At 43.9% G+C, this 15,746-nt stretch overlaps 2 protein-coding genes across 4 annotated transcripts in view; one reads left to right on the forward strand and one right to left on the reverse strand.

Annotated features, from left to right (window-relative positions):
- Positions 1-7,459, forward strand: part of mfsd2b (MFSD2 lysolipid transporter B, sphingolipid) — a 29,877-nt gene extending 22,418 nt beyond the window's left edge. For all 3 annotated transcript variants that reach the window (XM_080790365.1, XM_080790363.1, XM_080790364.1), the window contains exons 8-15: positions 1,554-1,644; positions 2,867-2,988; positions 3,645-3,728; positions 4,233-4,316; positions 4,795-4,904; positions 6,060-6,203; positions 6,824-7,000; positions 7,336-7,459. In XM_080790365.1, coding sequence (XP_080646491.1) covers positions 1,554-1,644; positions 2,867-2,988; positions 3,645-3,728; positions 4,233-4,316; positions 4,795-4,904; positions 6,060-6,203; positions 6,824-7,000; positions 7,336-7,384 — 861 coding nt within the window. In that variant the 3' untranslated portion in view covers positions 7,385-7,459. The remainder of the gene's footprint in view (positions 1-1,553; positions 1,645-2,866; positions 2,989-3,644; positions 3,729-4,232; positions 4,317-4,794; positions 4,905-6,059; positions 6,204-6,823; positions 7,001-7,335) is intronic.
- A 1,092-nt stretch (positions 7,460-8,551) lies between these two features.
- wdcp (WD repeat and coiled coil containing) lies at positions 8,552-15,546 on the reverse strand. Its single transcript, XM_080790362.1, has 4 exons — positions 15,480-15,546; positions 12,928-14,834; positions 12,382-12,502; positions 8,552-8,797 (listed from the first exon to the last, which is right to left on the reverse strand). Exons 2-4 carry the CDS (start codon positions 14,803-14,805, stop codon positions 8,571-8,573), a joined length of 2,226 nt encoding a protein of 741 aa, XP_080646488.1. The 5' UTR covers positions 14,806-14,834; positions 15,480-15,546; the 3' UTR covers positions 8,552-8,570.
- Positions 15,547-15,746: the final 200 nt, after the last annotated feature.

Genomic DNA, 15,746 nt, shown 5'->3' on the forward strand with positions numbered 1-15,746 from the left:
TCGCTCACCAATTTTTCTTTTTTGAATGAATAAAATATTATTTTACCTCTAGTACAGGATGTTAATATTATAACTATCACATATCGGCAGAGGTTGAAGTGTTTGCAATTACCTCTCATCCAGAGAGAGACAATGGATTGTAGTTTTAACAGAAAAATAACAGAACAACTTCTTTTTTCACATCTTTTCACATCTTTTTTTACTGACACTGTCATGCAACTAATCGTATTAACGTATTAATACTCAACATCGCTGTTTACTTTCACTGTACTTCGTTCGGAGGCGGAAAAAGGCAGCAAGCAATACACCAACGTTGAGTGAAAAGGCATGTTGTATTAAATTAAGTTCATATTTACTGACTGTCTAGCAGTCACCACCTCAAAATGACCTCGCGTTCTATATAACCACTGTTTGATATCTGAACCCTGCATCCGGAGCCAGCTCCCCTTTTCACTCTGACCACAAAAGGGGTTCCCTTCCCTCACATGAGACCGTTCAAACCCCTGCCCCACACTGAGGGGCCCTCTACAATCTGTATGCCATTAAGCCTATTTATAACCCCACCCGAGAACACTTGAAGGCACCCCCGGTCCCCAAATTCAATAAGTAGGAAAATGTTGTAGTTTATTTCAACTCCACCTCCAGTCTAACTTAGACTGGGAGGCATAACACAACATGATGAGACCATGTTGCTGTTTGCAGGAGGACCGTGAGTAAACAGGACTAGAGACAACCCGCAGAGCCTCACAGTGAATCCCTTCTGGGACTTTCTGAGAAGATGAAACGGACCCGGAGCCCAAAGTGTCCCATGTTGGATTCGGTCCCCGCCACAGCTATTCGGGTGTTCAAATGGTTCCTTTTCCAATGGAGTCTGTGTGAACCCTATCGGGGCGGCCCGCTCACTGCTCCAAAGCCGTTCCTTATAGCAGCCCGCTGCATTCCTCCGTGGTCAGGGGTGAGGGTGGCACACCGTCTGGGGGCGCTCCCTCGGTCCGCGGAAACGAGCAGCGTTTGATGTGAATAAATAATAAACCACTCCGCTGTGCCACATGGAAAAATAGCAAACAACCTTGAGTTGTTTAAGGCAGTACAGTTCCTGTTGGGTTTTTTTAGGCATTAAACCTTTAAGTGTGTATTTTAGGATACAGAACAGCCGGAGGTTTCTTTCCTGTTGATGTAGTTATTTGTACAGTGGGGTTTTGTTTTCAACAGAAAGTTGAGATTGTCACTTAATATAAGTCTGTATAATGTCTGTTTTGATGACCAAGATGTTTTGTCTGAGGCCATCGAGAGCACAATGAACTGAATATTAACCACTTTTAATCCAGAATCTCTATTCTGGGCACTCTATAAGCGGAATATCTTTTTAAATTCTAATCATTCTATTCGAAATCATCATCATCAATTCTCAACGACTTTCCAAAAATGTATGTTAAATAAAGCGAAAACAGACGATCTACAAGCTCACAACGCATAGCAATGCAATGCATCAACTGGCTATATTTTCGTGCAGAGGTGTACATGATGTTCATTTCCCCTACTTCTCTCTGCAGAAAGAGGTGTACATGATAGCGGCCGGAGTTATCGGAGGAGTGTTCCTCGTCTGCACCGTTGTGATGGTCCTGGGAGTCAAGGAGAGAGATGGTGAGTGATTGTGTACATGCTTGTTTGTGGGAACATACTATACTATGTGTGTGCATGTGCACATGCTTGTGTGTTTTACGAGGCATGCCGTGAATGCACTGACCCTTCACCCCGTTCCAAAGTGCCCCATCAGCAATCTTGCAGCCAATGCTGTACATAATAGAGTATCTCTCTCTGTACCATTTCTGTACCATAGCCTATATTTTGTCTTGGACCCATGGGGTTATGTGGATCAATGCTGTGTATTATGTTGTCTAAACATATGTGTACAACAATCCATCAATCCAGTCATGTAACAAAATAGCACAAGTAACTACGCTGAGTGTCCATACGAACACAATATGAGCTCCTGCCACGGGCTGGGTCAGGAGTAGTGTGTTTCTCCACACGTCCTACTGTAGGCCTCCTACTATATAATCTGTACTTACTTGGATAGAATGTTTGAACAGAATCACTGTGAACCACGGGGCTGCTGGTGTGATGCCCTCCCTCTTTCCCCGCTCTATACTGTATTTCACTGTACTTTGCAACCCCCCGTGGGGGCAAAACCTAGCGTCCACCGCAATGCAGGGGCACTTCTAGTGTTGCCAGAGTCAGCCAGACAGCAAACCCCTCTGCTTATCAACGAGGATGGATCTATGGCGTTGTTGCTCACGTGTTATTTGATATGCACAGTGGAATGACTTCATGGGCGTCACCACCAGTTACACGTTGGACTGATAGTCACATTGAAAGAGAAGAAGGTAGCACTTAACAGTCACTGTCCAAGTGGCAGATGTTTTCAGATGTCATTGTCACTGGATGCGTGATCCACTTAACCACACAGATCCTAATGCCCCTATTCTGGGCATGTCATGATAGGGAAAAATATTATTGTGTAAAAAAAAAAGATTAGTGGTATATGCAATATGCATAGATTATAGGCATTTGTGGTTAAACAGGGGTGTGTCACAGGCGGAAACAGTCATACATGCACGATAAGTGACTCACCATATATATAGATTCCTTAAGGTTTAACCAAATGGACTAAATATAGAGTACTGTAGGTCACATTGAAAAATTAAGAAGGAAAAATACAATTAAATTAATGAAACTGTACAGTAGTTTGATCTTGAGATCATTTGGGGAGGGGGGGGGGGGGTTATTGCATACTTTTGATCATGGACAGGCTTTTCTCTCCTGTCTCCATAGTTTGTGAGTGACAAACTGTATGTCCTTTCAGACCCATACACTTTTAAAACGGACAAACAGATCCCCTTCCACAAGGGTTTTATCCTGGTGATGAAGCATGGCCCGTACCTCACCCTCACCGCCTCGTTCCTCTTCATCACGGTGGCCATTCAGGTAAATGCTACGCTTTTTTTTTTACACGTACTGTATTTACAAAGCTCTTCTCAGACATGACACATAAGGCATTAACTGTAAATGGGGGATGGTGGGTGGCTGGACGTTGTGGGGGTGATTGCCAGGATCTGAAATGTGTCTGAATGGTGGGCGCTCAATGTTGATTAGATCAGCGTCGCTGAACACTCACTGAGGCCTTTAAAGTTAAAAGCGTCTGTCAAATCGTATAAACACAGCATGTCATCTTGTTGTTTGTATTGTGGTAAAACATCATCACTTGCCTGCATTATATTTTTGACATACAGTATAGTTTATTCTTTAACACATTTCAGACTCTTAGATGTCTGAATCTTTCCACAAAGTTGCTCTCTCTCTCTCTCTCTCTCTCTCTCTCTCTCTCTCTCTCTTTCCCCTCTCAGAGGAGGTGTCAGTTGTCATTTCTTGCAAGCCCAGAGTTGGGATAATCCCCTGCATGGAAAGGCTGTCAGCATCTTTTCTTGTCTCCTCTTTGCTTGGCACTCAGCACAGGGAGATGTCTCCTCTTTGCTTGACACTCAGAGAGTGGGAGATATCAAGCAGGGATGGTGCTGCTGAATAGATAGGACGGATCATTCAGGTTCTGAGTGGCTAAATAACATTTCATCTGTGCTTTCCAGTTGGTGCAGAGCAACTTTGTCCTGTTCTGCACTTACGCTGTGGACCTGAGGGATCACTTCCAGAACATTGTGCTGACTATCCTGGTGAGTACCGACTACCAACGACCTCAGATCAGACGAGAGGACCCGCTGAATTTAAGCATATTACTAAGCGGAGGAAAAGACACTAACAAGGACACTGTCCTGTTCTTCTTGGGAACACCTATGGAGATGGGATTCTGTGGGAATTACAGTGCATGTGTACTAGTAACAACAGACCATATATTTATTATAGTACATAATTAATAATTTTTTGTATATTATACAAAAAAACAAACAAACTAAAAAGTACAGGTGATCCAGCCCTTAGACTTAGATGTATTCACAATGCTTTGCCACGGTTAGTTCTAAGAACAATCTTTAGTTTTACTCGAACCCCGCCAACCCTTTTGCAAGAGCTGCTCCACTTACAATACTAACTATGAGCCGTTGTCTTCATTACTAATTAATTTCACAGAAGATATTGATCGAGCTGACTGACAAGCTCGCACAACCAGTCACTTCACATGCATACCTAACACACATATCCGGTTGTACCCGTTTCTGCAGGTTTCTGCTGTGGTGAGCATCCCTCTCTGGCAGTGGTTCCTGGAGCGCTTCGGGAAGAAGACAGCTGCCTTTTGCGGAATCACGGTTTGTAGTGTTTTCATCTCTTCTGTGCTTCAGGTTTTCTGAGGTGCTGAAGCAGTTATTTATACCTAGTACCTTTAGATAGTGTGCTGTTGATGCTACAGTGCCATCTTGTGGACAAAGATAGAAGGCAAGGCAAATGTAAAATGTGTAGGCCTATTACCCATTCCATCCACAGAAAATACAATATTATAACACGGATAAAGCCAGGTTTCACTTTTCCTACCTCAATGGGAACTCTTTCTTCAGTTAAACTGCTTACGAAACTTGTAGATCCACGAAAAGGATTTGTTTATACATTTGAAAACTTCTGTACAACGGGTACTTTTACTTTAGGTACTTTAAGTACATTTTGAAGCCAGTACTTTGGTGCTTTTAAGTAAATGTTGAATTCCAGACTTTTACTTGTGAACAGAGTATTTCTACAGTGCAGTATTGATACTTTTACTTAAGTACTTTTTCCACCACTGTGTGTCTCCAGTGGATCATGCCCTTCACGGTGATGCTGGTGTTCATTCCCAATGTGGTGGTGGCGTACGTGGTGGCCGTCTCCTCCGGACTCAGTGTGGCCGCATCGCTCCTGCTGCCATGGTAAGCATCTTAACATTCCAAGAGTTGAAAATAGTGACTACATTATGCATGTGAATGTTAGCCTTGTGTAGCCAGCTTTCATCTGACTTTGCAATGCATATTGCCCCAGGCAGATTAAGTCTGGCCCCTCTCAATTGTGGGAGGACTTCACGGCCAAAATGGTGACGATTCTAGTATACCTACCTTCTATATCAGTAGTTCTCAAACTTTTTTAAGGACCCCCATGTATTTGGCCGCGGACCGCCCCGTCTGAAAATGTTTTATGCCAGGAACACCCAGAAGAGAAGATGTTGGTTTATAAAAAATACGTCTGAAATAGCTGATGCTAAAATAAAAAAATCACACCTGAAGTGAGGGGCGCTCTTAACATTGAATGAATTTATGTGATTGGTTGTTGGAACACTTGCTAGGCTACCATACATCCAAACAAACAAAGCCTCATGTCCCTCCCCCGTAATCTTTGCAGGTTGGTGACCCGTCAAAGGGCAACCCTGACCCAAGGATTTAGAAAACACGGCTGTAATCCATACACACACACACTTAGCTATTACAACACAGAGTGGGGAGCAATGTCATCCTCTGTCTGTTTGTCTCTCTGTTATTCTATCGTCTCCATGATAGACCTCCTCCACAGTCCCCTCCCTCGGTCAGACCCAAATTACAGGGTCTCCCAGGAGGGGGGACTCGTTTGGTGTGGGAGGGACATTTTGTTTACCCAGCGTTTATCCCCACTGTGTCCCTGTGGGCCGGTGGCACTGCTGATCATTTGATGGTGTCATTAGTTCTGTAATTGTAAGTCCACCGTCTTTTTTCAGGGGCCCATTAGTAGACCACGCATCCTCAGACGGTGCCACCTCAACTGGGTTGTGCAAGACTGAGGTCTTAGCTTTACCGTCCCTATATCATAAAAGTGACGCTGGTCATTAGTGGTGAGGCACAAAATAAAACCTCAAAAAACAAACCAATCAGACGAGCAAAGGAAAAACAAGGAAATACGAAATACAATATTAAAAAAATAATTGTATATATATATATATATATATATATATATATATATATATATATATATATATATATATATATATATATATATATATATATATATATATATATTTATATAAAACATTCTGTTTTCCTGTGTGTGTGTGTGTTCAGGTCCATGCTACCAGATGTGGTGGATGACTTCAGGCTGGCTAACCCCTACTCTAGAGGTCACGAGGCCATCTTCTACTCATTCTACGTCTTCTTCACCAAGTTTGCTTCCAGCATCTCCCTGGGAGTCTCCACCCTGTGCTTGCAGTAAGCCTTTTTTCACTTCATAGTTTGACATTTAACCACTTTCTGCTTCACCATACATTGGTGTGTATGTGCGGCGGAAATAGCCAGTCTACACCGTGTTGTGAGTTTGTAGATTTTCTATTTCTTTTGACGTTTTTCCTTTTTGTTTGTGTGTGTGTGTGTGTGTGTGTGTGTGTGTGTGTGCAAATTGTCATCTATAAAAAGTATAAATACATGCCAAAAATAGGTACACCGGGGTTAAGGTGGTTAAGAGTTGATCTTATCCTTCTAAAGGTCAGAATACAGTAAAGTGCTATGATGTACCTCGCCTAATTTATTTGTCTCAGTTTCAAGCGAGATTAGTCATTTCTGAGAGACAAAGTGTTTGATCAATTATAGTGCTAAGAAAATAAGTATTACATGCGCTACGTAATAATAATAATATGCTACAATGTCTTCTTAACACCATTGTTAGTCGTATAGCATTGTCCTCGTTAGCGATACTCATTTGCTCTACTCAATGGTGTCATACTATATCCTCATCTGCAACACACAAACGTTAATGTCTGACTTCAGGTCGATGTCCTGTAACCTGAGTGTAAAAGGGATGTGTGTGTGTGTGTGTGTGTGTGTGTTTATAGATTTGCTGGCTATGACACAGGCGCCTGCAGACAGCCTGCCCCCGTGGCCTACACACTGAAGCTGCTCATTGGCGGAGCGCCGGTGGTCTTCATCATCACAGGGCTGATGATCCTGGTCCTCTATCCCATCAGCGAAGACGTCCGACTCAGGAACAAAGTCTGCCTGGAGGAGCTACGGTGAGCGAGCCATCATATCGTCCAGAATTCAACCCATTAAGAGCGGCATGAGGCAGATTCTACAAATATCCTCTAAATTTCTCAGTTCTCACACTTAAGACTTTTGAAAAATAGGCTAGCAGATGTACAAGCTTCTTCGTGACATGATGTATATCTATTGAGCATATCTGCTATTTTTGAATAGCCAATGCTAAAATGTAAAACCAGACAGATGCTCACGGTTTAAATGGATTAATAATTGTATTGCGAAACCATTTTAAATAAGTGCTACAAAAAGTGTTATCATTACTGCTATAGAGTAATTCTAATTTGTATTTTTTTGCTGATTCCCACAGGAAACAAGGCCTCACTTCCAGAACAATGGAGGATTTAAGTAATGCGTGATTTGAAGTTTGACGGCGAGGGATTCTGCAAATCCAATGGCCACGTATTCCAGAATCCAACTGGGATGTTCTCCATTCATTAGTGTATATTACACTGAGCAAATAACCAAACAAGTTTGTTTTATTGTAAACTATTTTGAGTTTAAGTGTTTTTCACATGATCATGTAATGTACAGCTATATATAAATAGAGAGAGATGCAAATACTTAATTTATAATAATGAATGTATATTACTATTTGCTGTGCTAGGTTCTATATAGCTGGTATTTATTAACGGTATCTGATTACAACAGCTTGATGAACTAAATAAATGCTATTGACGTTGGGTTAGTACTGTAGAATGGATGACTTGAGTTATTTGTCCTGAAAACAGATAACACAAGACAGTAAACATTGAAAGGCAAAGAAATAGCAAGGCAAACACCAGAATACACTCAAGATTGCAGTCCAGTTTAATTGTCAAAGCGCCACCACTGAGTCTCATGTACCCGCGGTGACCCCCATCACAACTCTACACGGTACCTTTCCTTATAAGATTGAGTACAGCAGTCATTCTCAAGGTGGGGTCCGGGGACCCCCTGCGGTCCTTTAGGTAGGGGGTTCCTAAATGATTGATAGCGAGCAACCAAATGGCCCCTTAATGGGTGGGTAACTCAGTGACCCAAATAATGGACCCAAATAAGGGTCCATTTGTACAATTGTGGCATAATCCATACCAAGCCGTGGGCCCTTGAATTTCAAACGTTTGAGAACCACTGCATTACTGCACTCAACAACAGTCAGAATTGACAAAACACAATGGCAGGAAGGATTGTTTTTGTTTTATGTTTCTGCCCTCTAGTGGTGGCTTGTGTTACCACACAGCCTGGTGTTGTGACCCGAAACTGGGAAGAAGGAACTGCTTGTGACAGAGTAATAAAAACGCCTGTGGTTTAGTTTAGTGATAGAGTGATACTGTGATAGCATTAGAGGCCTAAACGGTAGCTTAAAAAAACAACGGAAGAAACCCCAACAACTTTCAAACGTGCAAACAGTTTCCTGTAAAAAAATAAATAAAAAGGAGGAGAAAGAAAACAATGTACATTCCTAGAAAGCGAGAAGCTATCGCTCACAGCAGCTCTGCTCTGGTTGTTCATATGAGTTGAATCTCTGTGCGTTTAGGCAAGTGGGTAGAACGAGTCTCCGTATTATGAGTCCATGGTGCTGGAATGCTCTGGACTTGTGCTGGGCAGAGTGTTCACGTTGGGGCTGGCGGTAGAGCGGGTTGGGCTGGGCGGGCAGGAGCTCTCCGGACTCACAGGGGCACGCAGGGATGGTTTCCTCTTGCTGTTCCGTACCATGAGCTCCTCTTTGGTCTTGAACGTCAAGGGCACAAAGCCGTCCGCATCGGCGACCAACACGACCCACAACGGACCTGGAGGAAGAGAAAGCATAGAATACAAGCTGTTATATCGGATTGTGTACTCAGCTTTATTTAGCCAGGGCACGAATGAGCTGTTATCGACTGTTTGTTGTCAACACTGTTGACATAAATATTCCTCTAATTAATCATAACGTTGCACTCATCTAGGGCTGCAACTATCAATTGATTTTGTATAATCAACTAAATCGATTAGACCGATGAACCACTTTTGGAAAGCGGTTGGCAAAAATAACCTTTATTGTAAAGGATGACTTCTATTCAAAGCTCTAAATATGCAAAAACACTCTTATGGTCTTTTAAAGATGGAGTGCCATGATCTTTGTACTTTGTCTGTTTTGTATGTGTCTATATTGAGTTAACATTACTCTAATAGACCCACTAGTGTGGTTATAATATTCAAGCCAAAAGGCCCAATCAAAATACCCCAATTTTGATTTTAGAGACATCATAAACAGCTGTGGGTGAGGCTTAAGTTCATATGGGTGGTGCTATGGTGAAAATAGGCCTACTTAATGAACCGGTGGGTGTGTTTTTATGTGTGGGATCACAGCACTCCATCTTTAATAAAGTGAGAGTGAAATGAAAATTCAGGGTAGAAGACAGGGTTAAGCAAATAAACAGGGGTTTGGGATCTAAGATAGTCAAACAGGCAGTGCCCTCATTACCCTCATACCTGACTAACTACTTCTCCAAAGTGAGGGACACACCCACGGCCACAGTTCAATACTAGAGGGAGCGACAACGATCTGGTACTACCGGTACTCTGCCACCAAAATGTGGAATGCCCTGAGTGACACCATCCATTAAAAGATGGTGTCTATCAGGAGATCACAAGGGGAGATAATTCCCCACAGAAAGGTCATTCACTGCTGCCATTTTTTTAAAATCTTTTGTACGTGTTTTGGATTTGTTGATGACGTGTATTATTGTTATTTTTATGCTATGTCGATGAATAGAATACATCAATCAATTATCACTTATGGACCAAATATTACCAAAAGCACTAATACTATACATGCAATACCTCGTTTAGAAGTACATTTTGGACCCCCTCTCTCTTATGCAACTATAGCCTGTGTGATTTTATTCTTCTTCTCCATTATTGCTCAGCCCTACTTGTCTCATAGGCATGTAATGAGGTTTGGGAGGAAGGCGACGGAAGATAACAAATCCCCTCAATTGTGTCACCGACATCATTGATGCTGTGTTCATCAGCATGGGAGCCGGTCATGAAGAAGCAGCAAATACACAGGCCGTTTAATTAGAGTAGTAGTAAGCTGCTTCTGAATTAGGACGTGTAATCACCTCTAGTCTTTTAATCACCTTCCATTTATAGACTGCATGTTGACAGAGAAACATTGCTCAACACTACCACGACGTCATAACGAGACCCCCCATAATGAAATAAGATATTTTCTTACTCCCGTGAAGGAAAATAATCGTATTTTAAAATGATAGTTGCGAGAAATTGAGGAAGCCATTCAGTTGGGACTTCAATGTAGGCTGGTTGTTATGGCTTATGTGACCCAAGTGACCTAGAGCGAAGCCCTCCGTGCCAAGCGTCTACTGAAAATACCGTTTCCTGGAAGTTACTAACCCTTTGTACTCTCCCTCTGTCAGGACAGAACTAAGATTACTATAAATTGCTTCTTCGTGAAGATGAGACTATCGTCAAAAATCAACCCATTAAAACCGGGAAAGCATCTGCGATATATACCTGTATATATCACATTGCTGTATATATCACATTGGTTGGCTATTCAAAAACAGCACATTTACAAGCTCATAGCACATCACTTCGTGCCACGCTATTAACTTCATGAAAAGCATGAACATTATTTTGTGCAAATCTTTGAATAATATATATATATATATATATATATATATATATATATATATATATATATATATATATATATTTTTTTTAACTAAAATCTTTGCTTCTGGGTGTCCCTGGAGGAATACAATATTTTTGCGATGGGGTCAGTGGCCAAATACATATCGTCTTGGGGGTCCTTGTACATACGTTTTTCAGAAAACAGTTTTAGAAGACATCAAGCCTCATCAAGCCTCATCAAGTACATACTGCACGATATTTACTCTGATTATGCTGTCAGGAAGCATTTTTGGCGCTCGCCGACAAAACCCCTGATCTGACGCAAGATCGGGCTTTGATCGCCGAGGTATTGCTCGCTGTGTGTGAAAGGAGCTGCGAGAAGATCCAGCGCCGCTAAAGCGCTCGCCAAATCCAAAGGGTTGCCTGTTCGATCCCCAGACGGGCAGGGAAAGTCTGGGTCCGGAAGTGATTGGTCATCACTCACCCAATACCACTGAAGTGCCCTTGAGCAAGGCACTGAACCCCCAACTGCTTAGTGTCCAACAGTAAAAGACTGAGGTTGTACTGGTCAGCTCCCAGGTTTTAATGTGTGTGTGTTTCTATGTGCAGGGCGTTGCTGAAAACGAGAACTTGTGCTCAGCTACTACCCTGGGTAAAAAGGTGTGTGTGCACGAGGAGCAATGATTTAATGAAAATCAAGATTTTAGCGTCCTGACTCCTGTCTCACTTTATTTCGCCCTGTATGTTCCTGTGTGTGTGTGTGTGGAGAGAGAGAGAGACGCAGGCTACGTCCTGTCGGACATGCGCATGTATCACGGGATCCTGCACCCATACGTGAGACGTCAAAATTAATTGAAATAAAAAACAAATGTAGCATGTATTTACAGTATCGGGTCTGGATCGCATCGACTTGCAGTATGTGATCCCTAGTCGGTGATCAATCGTTTAGTGTGAGTGAAAATTACAAAGATATAATGACAGCCGATTAAAAAAAGACTCCCGAGTCCTGTAGTGTGAAATACATAACAATCTGATGCCTCGCCGACAACTTTAAAAGTCCTACAATGTGTAGGGGCCATTAATGGGAGACTCAAGACACCACATTGATGGAAATACAGTGCAGAAAAATGACAGGTAAGGTAACTACTTGGCATCAGCAGGGAATGAACACTAGTGCGTTATTATCTTAGGCCAGGGCTTCACAAACCTTTCCAATATAAGGACCCCCAAATAGCCAGAGTATCTGACTGTGGCCCATCTATTCAAAATGTAACTAATTAGAGGATAAATATATATATATATATATATATATATATATATATATATATATATATATATATATATATATATATATATATATATATATATATATATATATATACAGTATATAGGTCCCTGTGAATGTGATCGCCCAAACTTTGTGGCCTAGGGCTAGGCTGTTATCATCATCATCATTTTTCGACTTTCGAGATCATAGATTTCACCAGACTTCCCGCCAGACTTCCCGGTCCTTCATTGCCATCCCCAGTTCCTGCTTACTGATGCATGTGTCTCTACCGATGACATCAGTAAGCGGCAGATTTCTACCTCTGGTGACTGGTCTGCTTTGAGGCAGGATTCCAGAGAAGAAGGGAAGATATAACCTCATGATCAGCTCTGTAGCAGTGGCCAGCAAACTGTGTTATAACTAACCAAGTCTGAAATCAAAACCAGTGCGTGGGGCTTGACGCAGACGTACCATACATCATCTCCACCATGGTGAGGTCGAAGAGGTCCTGCACGACACGGAGACACAGCTTCCCCTCACACAGCAACACCGGCCTTCTCTCATCAATGAACACGTTCTCCGACAGCTGCCTCTGCACAGAGGTGAACACAACAGCAGGGGTGTCAAAATGCATCACATGTACAAGAATGTTCACGGTACCAACAAATGCCTCATCATTTCTCATGCAAACCTCCCTGCCATGGGCCAATTAGATCGTTCTTTATCCCATTAAGACCCTCTACAAACGCCTTCTCACTCAGTAGTTCTCACACACTTTCAAGACTTAAAAAAAAGCAGATGTACAAGCTTAAGCTGTGAGATTGTAGATCTGTTATTCTTGAATAGCCAACGCTAAAATCTAAAAGGACACAGATGCTTTCCCGGTTTTAATGTGTTAATGTATGTATGTACTACTGGTGGGAAATTACTAGCAAATAACCAATAACACCAATAACCAAATAAGCATGGTAATATTATATATTTAAAGCATACAGTACATTTAAATAAACAACATACCTGACATGTGACGTTAACATATGGGGGTTCACATGCGTTTGGGTATGCGCTCTGTGGCTTCCTCCCATTCTGGGTGTATTCTCTCATTTCAGTCAGGCAGTGCTGTACTTCTGCACAGCGGCTAAACAGCCTTTCCATGGTCTGAATCAGCTGCTCCAAAGAGCGTTCATTCACAGCGCTGGTTTTGTCGCTCGGGGGCAGCGTGCCCTCGGCACGGAGTCTGCTCGACGGCTCAAATCGTGGCGAGCTGGCGCGGCTGGAGTCCCGGCTGGCCGCCGCAAAGGAGGCCATGCGTCCGCCGTGGTCCATGTTGAGGCTGTCGATGGACCTTTGCTCCGACGTATGTTTGGAGAAGTCCACGGAGCCGGCGACAGGGCTGGGAGGATCGCTCAACTGTTCCACTAATCTACGCCTGCTGTCTGGTGAGCGGACTACCCCTCCGCCAGGCAACAACAAGTCCTTTATCCCCAAAATCTCCCTGTCATCTTTAGGCAGGCGATGATCCGAGTGCCTCCTAATCCCTGCGTCAGGGGAGGTTTCGAGGCTGTGGGAGGCATTTTTCAGCGGGGTCTCTTCGTCAAAGAGCTCTTTAACCATGATGCGCAGCATGTATTTGTCCGTGTTGGAGGATTGCAGGAAGGTGGGGTCCGTGGACTTCTGCCTCCCTACAATCACCAGCAGGGTCTTGTTGTTCAGGAAGCATACTCCTTTGGGCCTCTCGTTCTTCTGCAGAGAGATCTGCTGAACATTGGGCATTGACGAGGCCGTGACGCAGTACACCAGCACCATGTTACAGGTGTTGGATGCCACGGCCATCGTGGAGCCCCGTGGGTCAAAGGCGATGATATCTGGGACCAGAATGCCAGGAATGTTGACCTTCCGGGTGGTGGTGACCTTCCGCTCGTAGGTGACCAGGATCAGGTGTGACGAGTCTTGGCCGGAACCCGTCATGGTGTCGCGGCGTCGAAGGCTTATGAGGGGGCTGGGCTCGGAGTGACGGTGCCTCTCCAGGAGGTGTGTGAGATCTATGGGTCCAGGGCCGGGGGACATGCCGGAGGATCTGTCAGACTCAAACGACCTCCTCCGGGAGTCCACGGAGCCGTCGTCGTCTGACGCGATCGAGTGTGACCCCCGGGCGCGCAGGTGCTCGCCCTCCGCAGGGAACTCGAAGGCCATGCCAGCGTTTAGCCCGCAGATTTTATCCAGAGGCAGCTCCGTGGCCACTGCCACCTGAGCCTCCCCTGTGGGCTGTATGGCACAGATGTAGCCTCCCACGTCAAAGATGGGGCAGAATGAGCAAGCCACTAGACTCTTCTGCGCGTCGTTCCATATGTAGGATTGCAGTGCGCTGCCGACGGCCACCACCAGACGGGCGCCGTCCTTTGTCCAGCAGGCGCAGTGGATGAGGCCGCTGCCTCTGATGTCCGCCTTGACCCTCCTGTTGTCAACCCTGACCGCGAACAGCACGGAGGTGTCCTTCTTGGACAGCACGGCCAGGATGTCCAGGCGAGGGTGCCACACGCAGCCCTGGGAGAGCAGGGGGAACGGCTCGCTCATCTCGCAGGTCTGCGTGCAGAGCAGCTTGTTCTGCTCCAGGGCGCTGAGCTGCAGCTGCCACACGGTGACATGCTTCTTGTGCTGAACAGCGAGCAAGGCGGGGGACCCCGAGCAGCCCGGCGGGCCCCAGGAGAGTCCGAACACGTGCTCGAACTGCCCGATGACGTTGGTGTCACCGAACGTCGCCTCACCCTTGGTGCAGCCGAAAGACGTCAGGCAGACCTGCTTTCCGTCCGTCCACGCAATCCCGTGCACTGGGTGGATGGCCTGGTGCAGGGTGTTGACGCCTGTCCTCAGCAGCTTTGCCTTGCCGAGGTCCATGCCGATTGCTCACAAGAAAAAGCAGGCTTCTTCAGAGAGAGGGAGAGGAGGAAATGAAAGAGGTGTCACTCAAAATGAGAATATTAGAGGAGACTCCATACGATTTGAAATGGCTCTTGCTTGCTCCTCTAGGACTGTTACCCACTGCTACCTACAGTACACACACTAAGAATAGCGTTAATCCCCTCACCCTGTGTTGTAAGGAGGGACTTACTGCTGCTTATGCTTGAATGACCTATCACGGTATCCACAGGATAACGACATAGTAATTATAGTACAGTGTGTGCCCCTCATCCCATTACTGCCATTTAAATTCAACTCAGTCATAATATACAAAAATCTATCGCAAACTATAAATACATATTGCTGTAGAAAATAAAGTTACTTTTAGGATGTACTGGTGAAAATAGCAAACGTTTGTAATAATAAATAGAACTGTAACACTGGAAAGCCAAATGGGGCTTTTAACAACTTAAGTAACAACTAACAGCCATTTGAAGTTTAGTTATTACGGTTTAAATTCCGTTTTAGGTCTCCAGAGCTATAGTTGAGAATAAATACAATAACAAATTAAATGTCTGTCAGGCAAGTAATCCAAGCTTCATACTTGTCTAATTTGTTAACACATAATGCACATGATGTAGCCTATATAGTTGAACAGCAAAATAAAGTACCTTTTCAGTGGCAAGGTGCCACTGCCAGATATATCGAGACTTTACAATTTTTCGTTCACGTTTCCCGGCTCAGCTTTCCGCATACTTGACCTGGAAATAAAAACAACAACAACGAATATCTCAGTGCATCATGGGACTTTGAGTTTATTAGAATCGTTCAATTTGTATTCGCACTAAAATTGTTACAATTATTTTGTCCATAGGCCATGGATATATTATTAAATAAAACGTATTTTGAATGCAGTAAACGCATTTAATAAACGCATA

This window comes from Protomyctophum bolini, assembly GCF_963924005.1.
Source record: "Protomyctophum bolini genome assembly, chromosome: 19".
Classification (NCBI taxonomy): Eukaryota; Metazoa; Chordata; class Actinopteri; order Myctophiformes; family Myctophidae; genus Protomyctophum; species Protomyctophum bolini.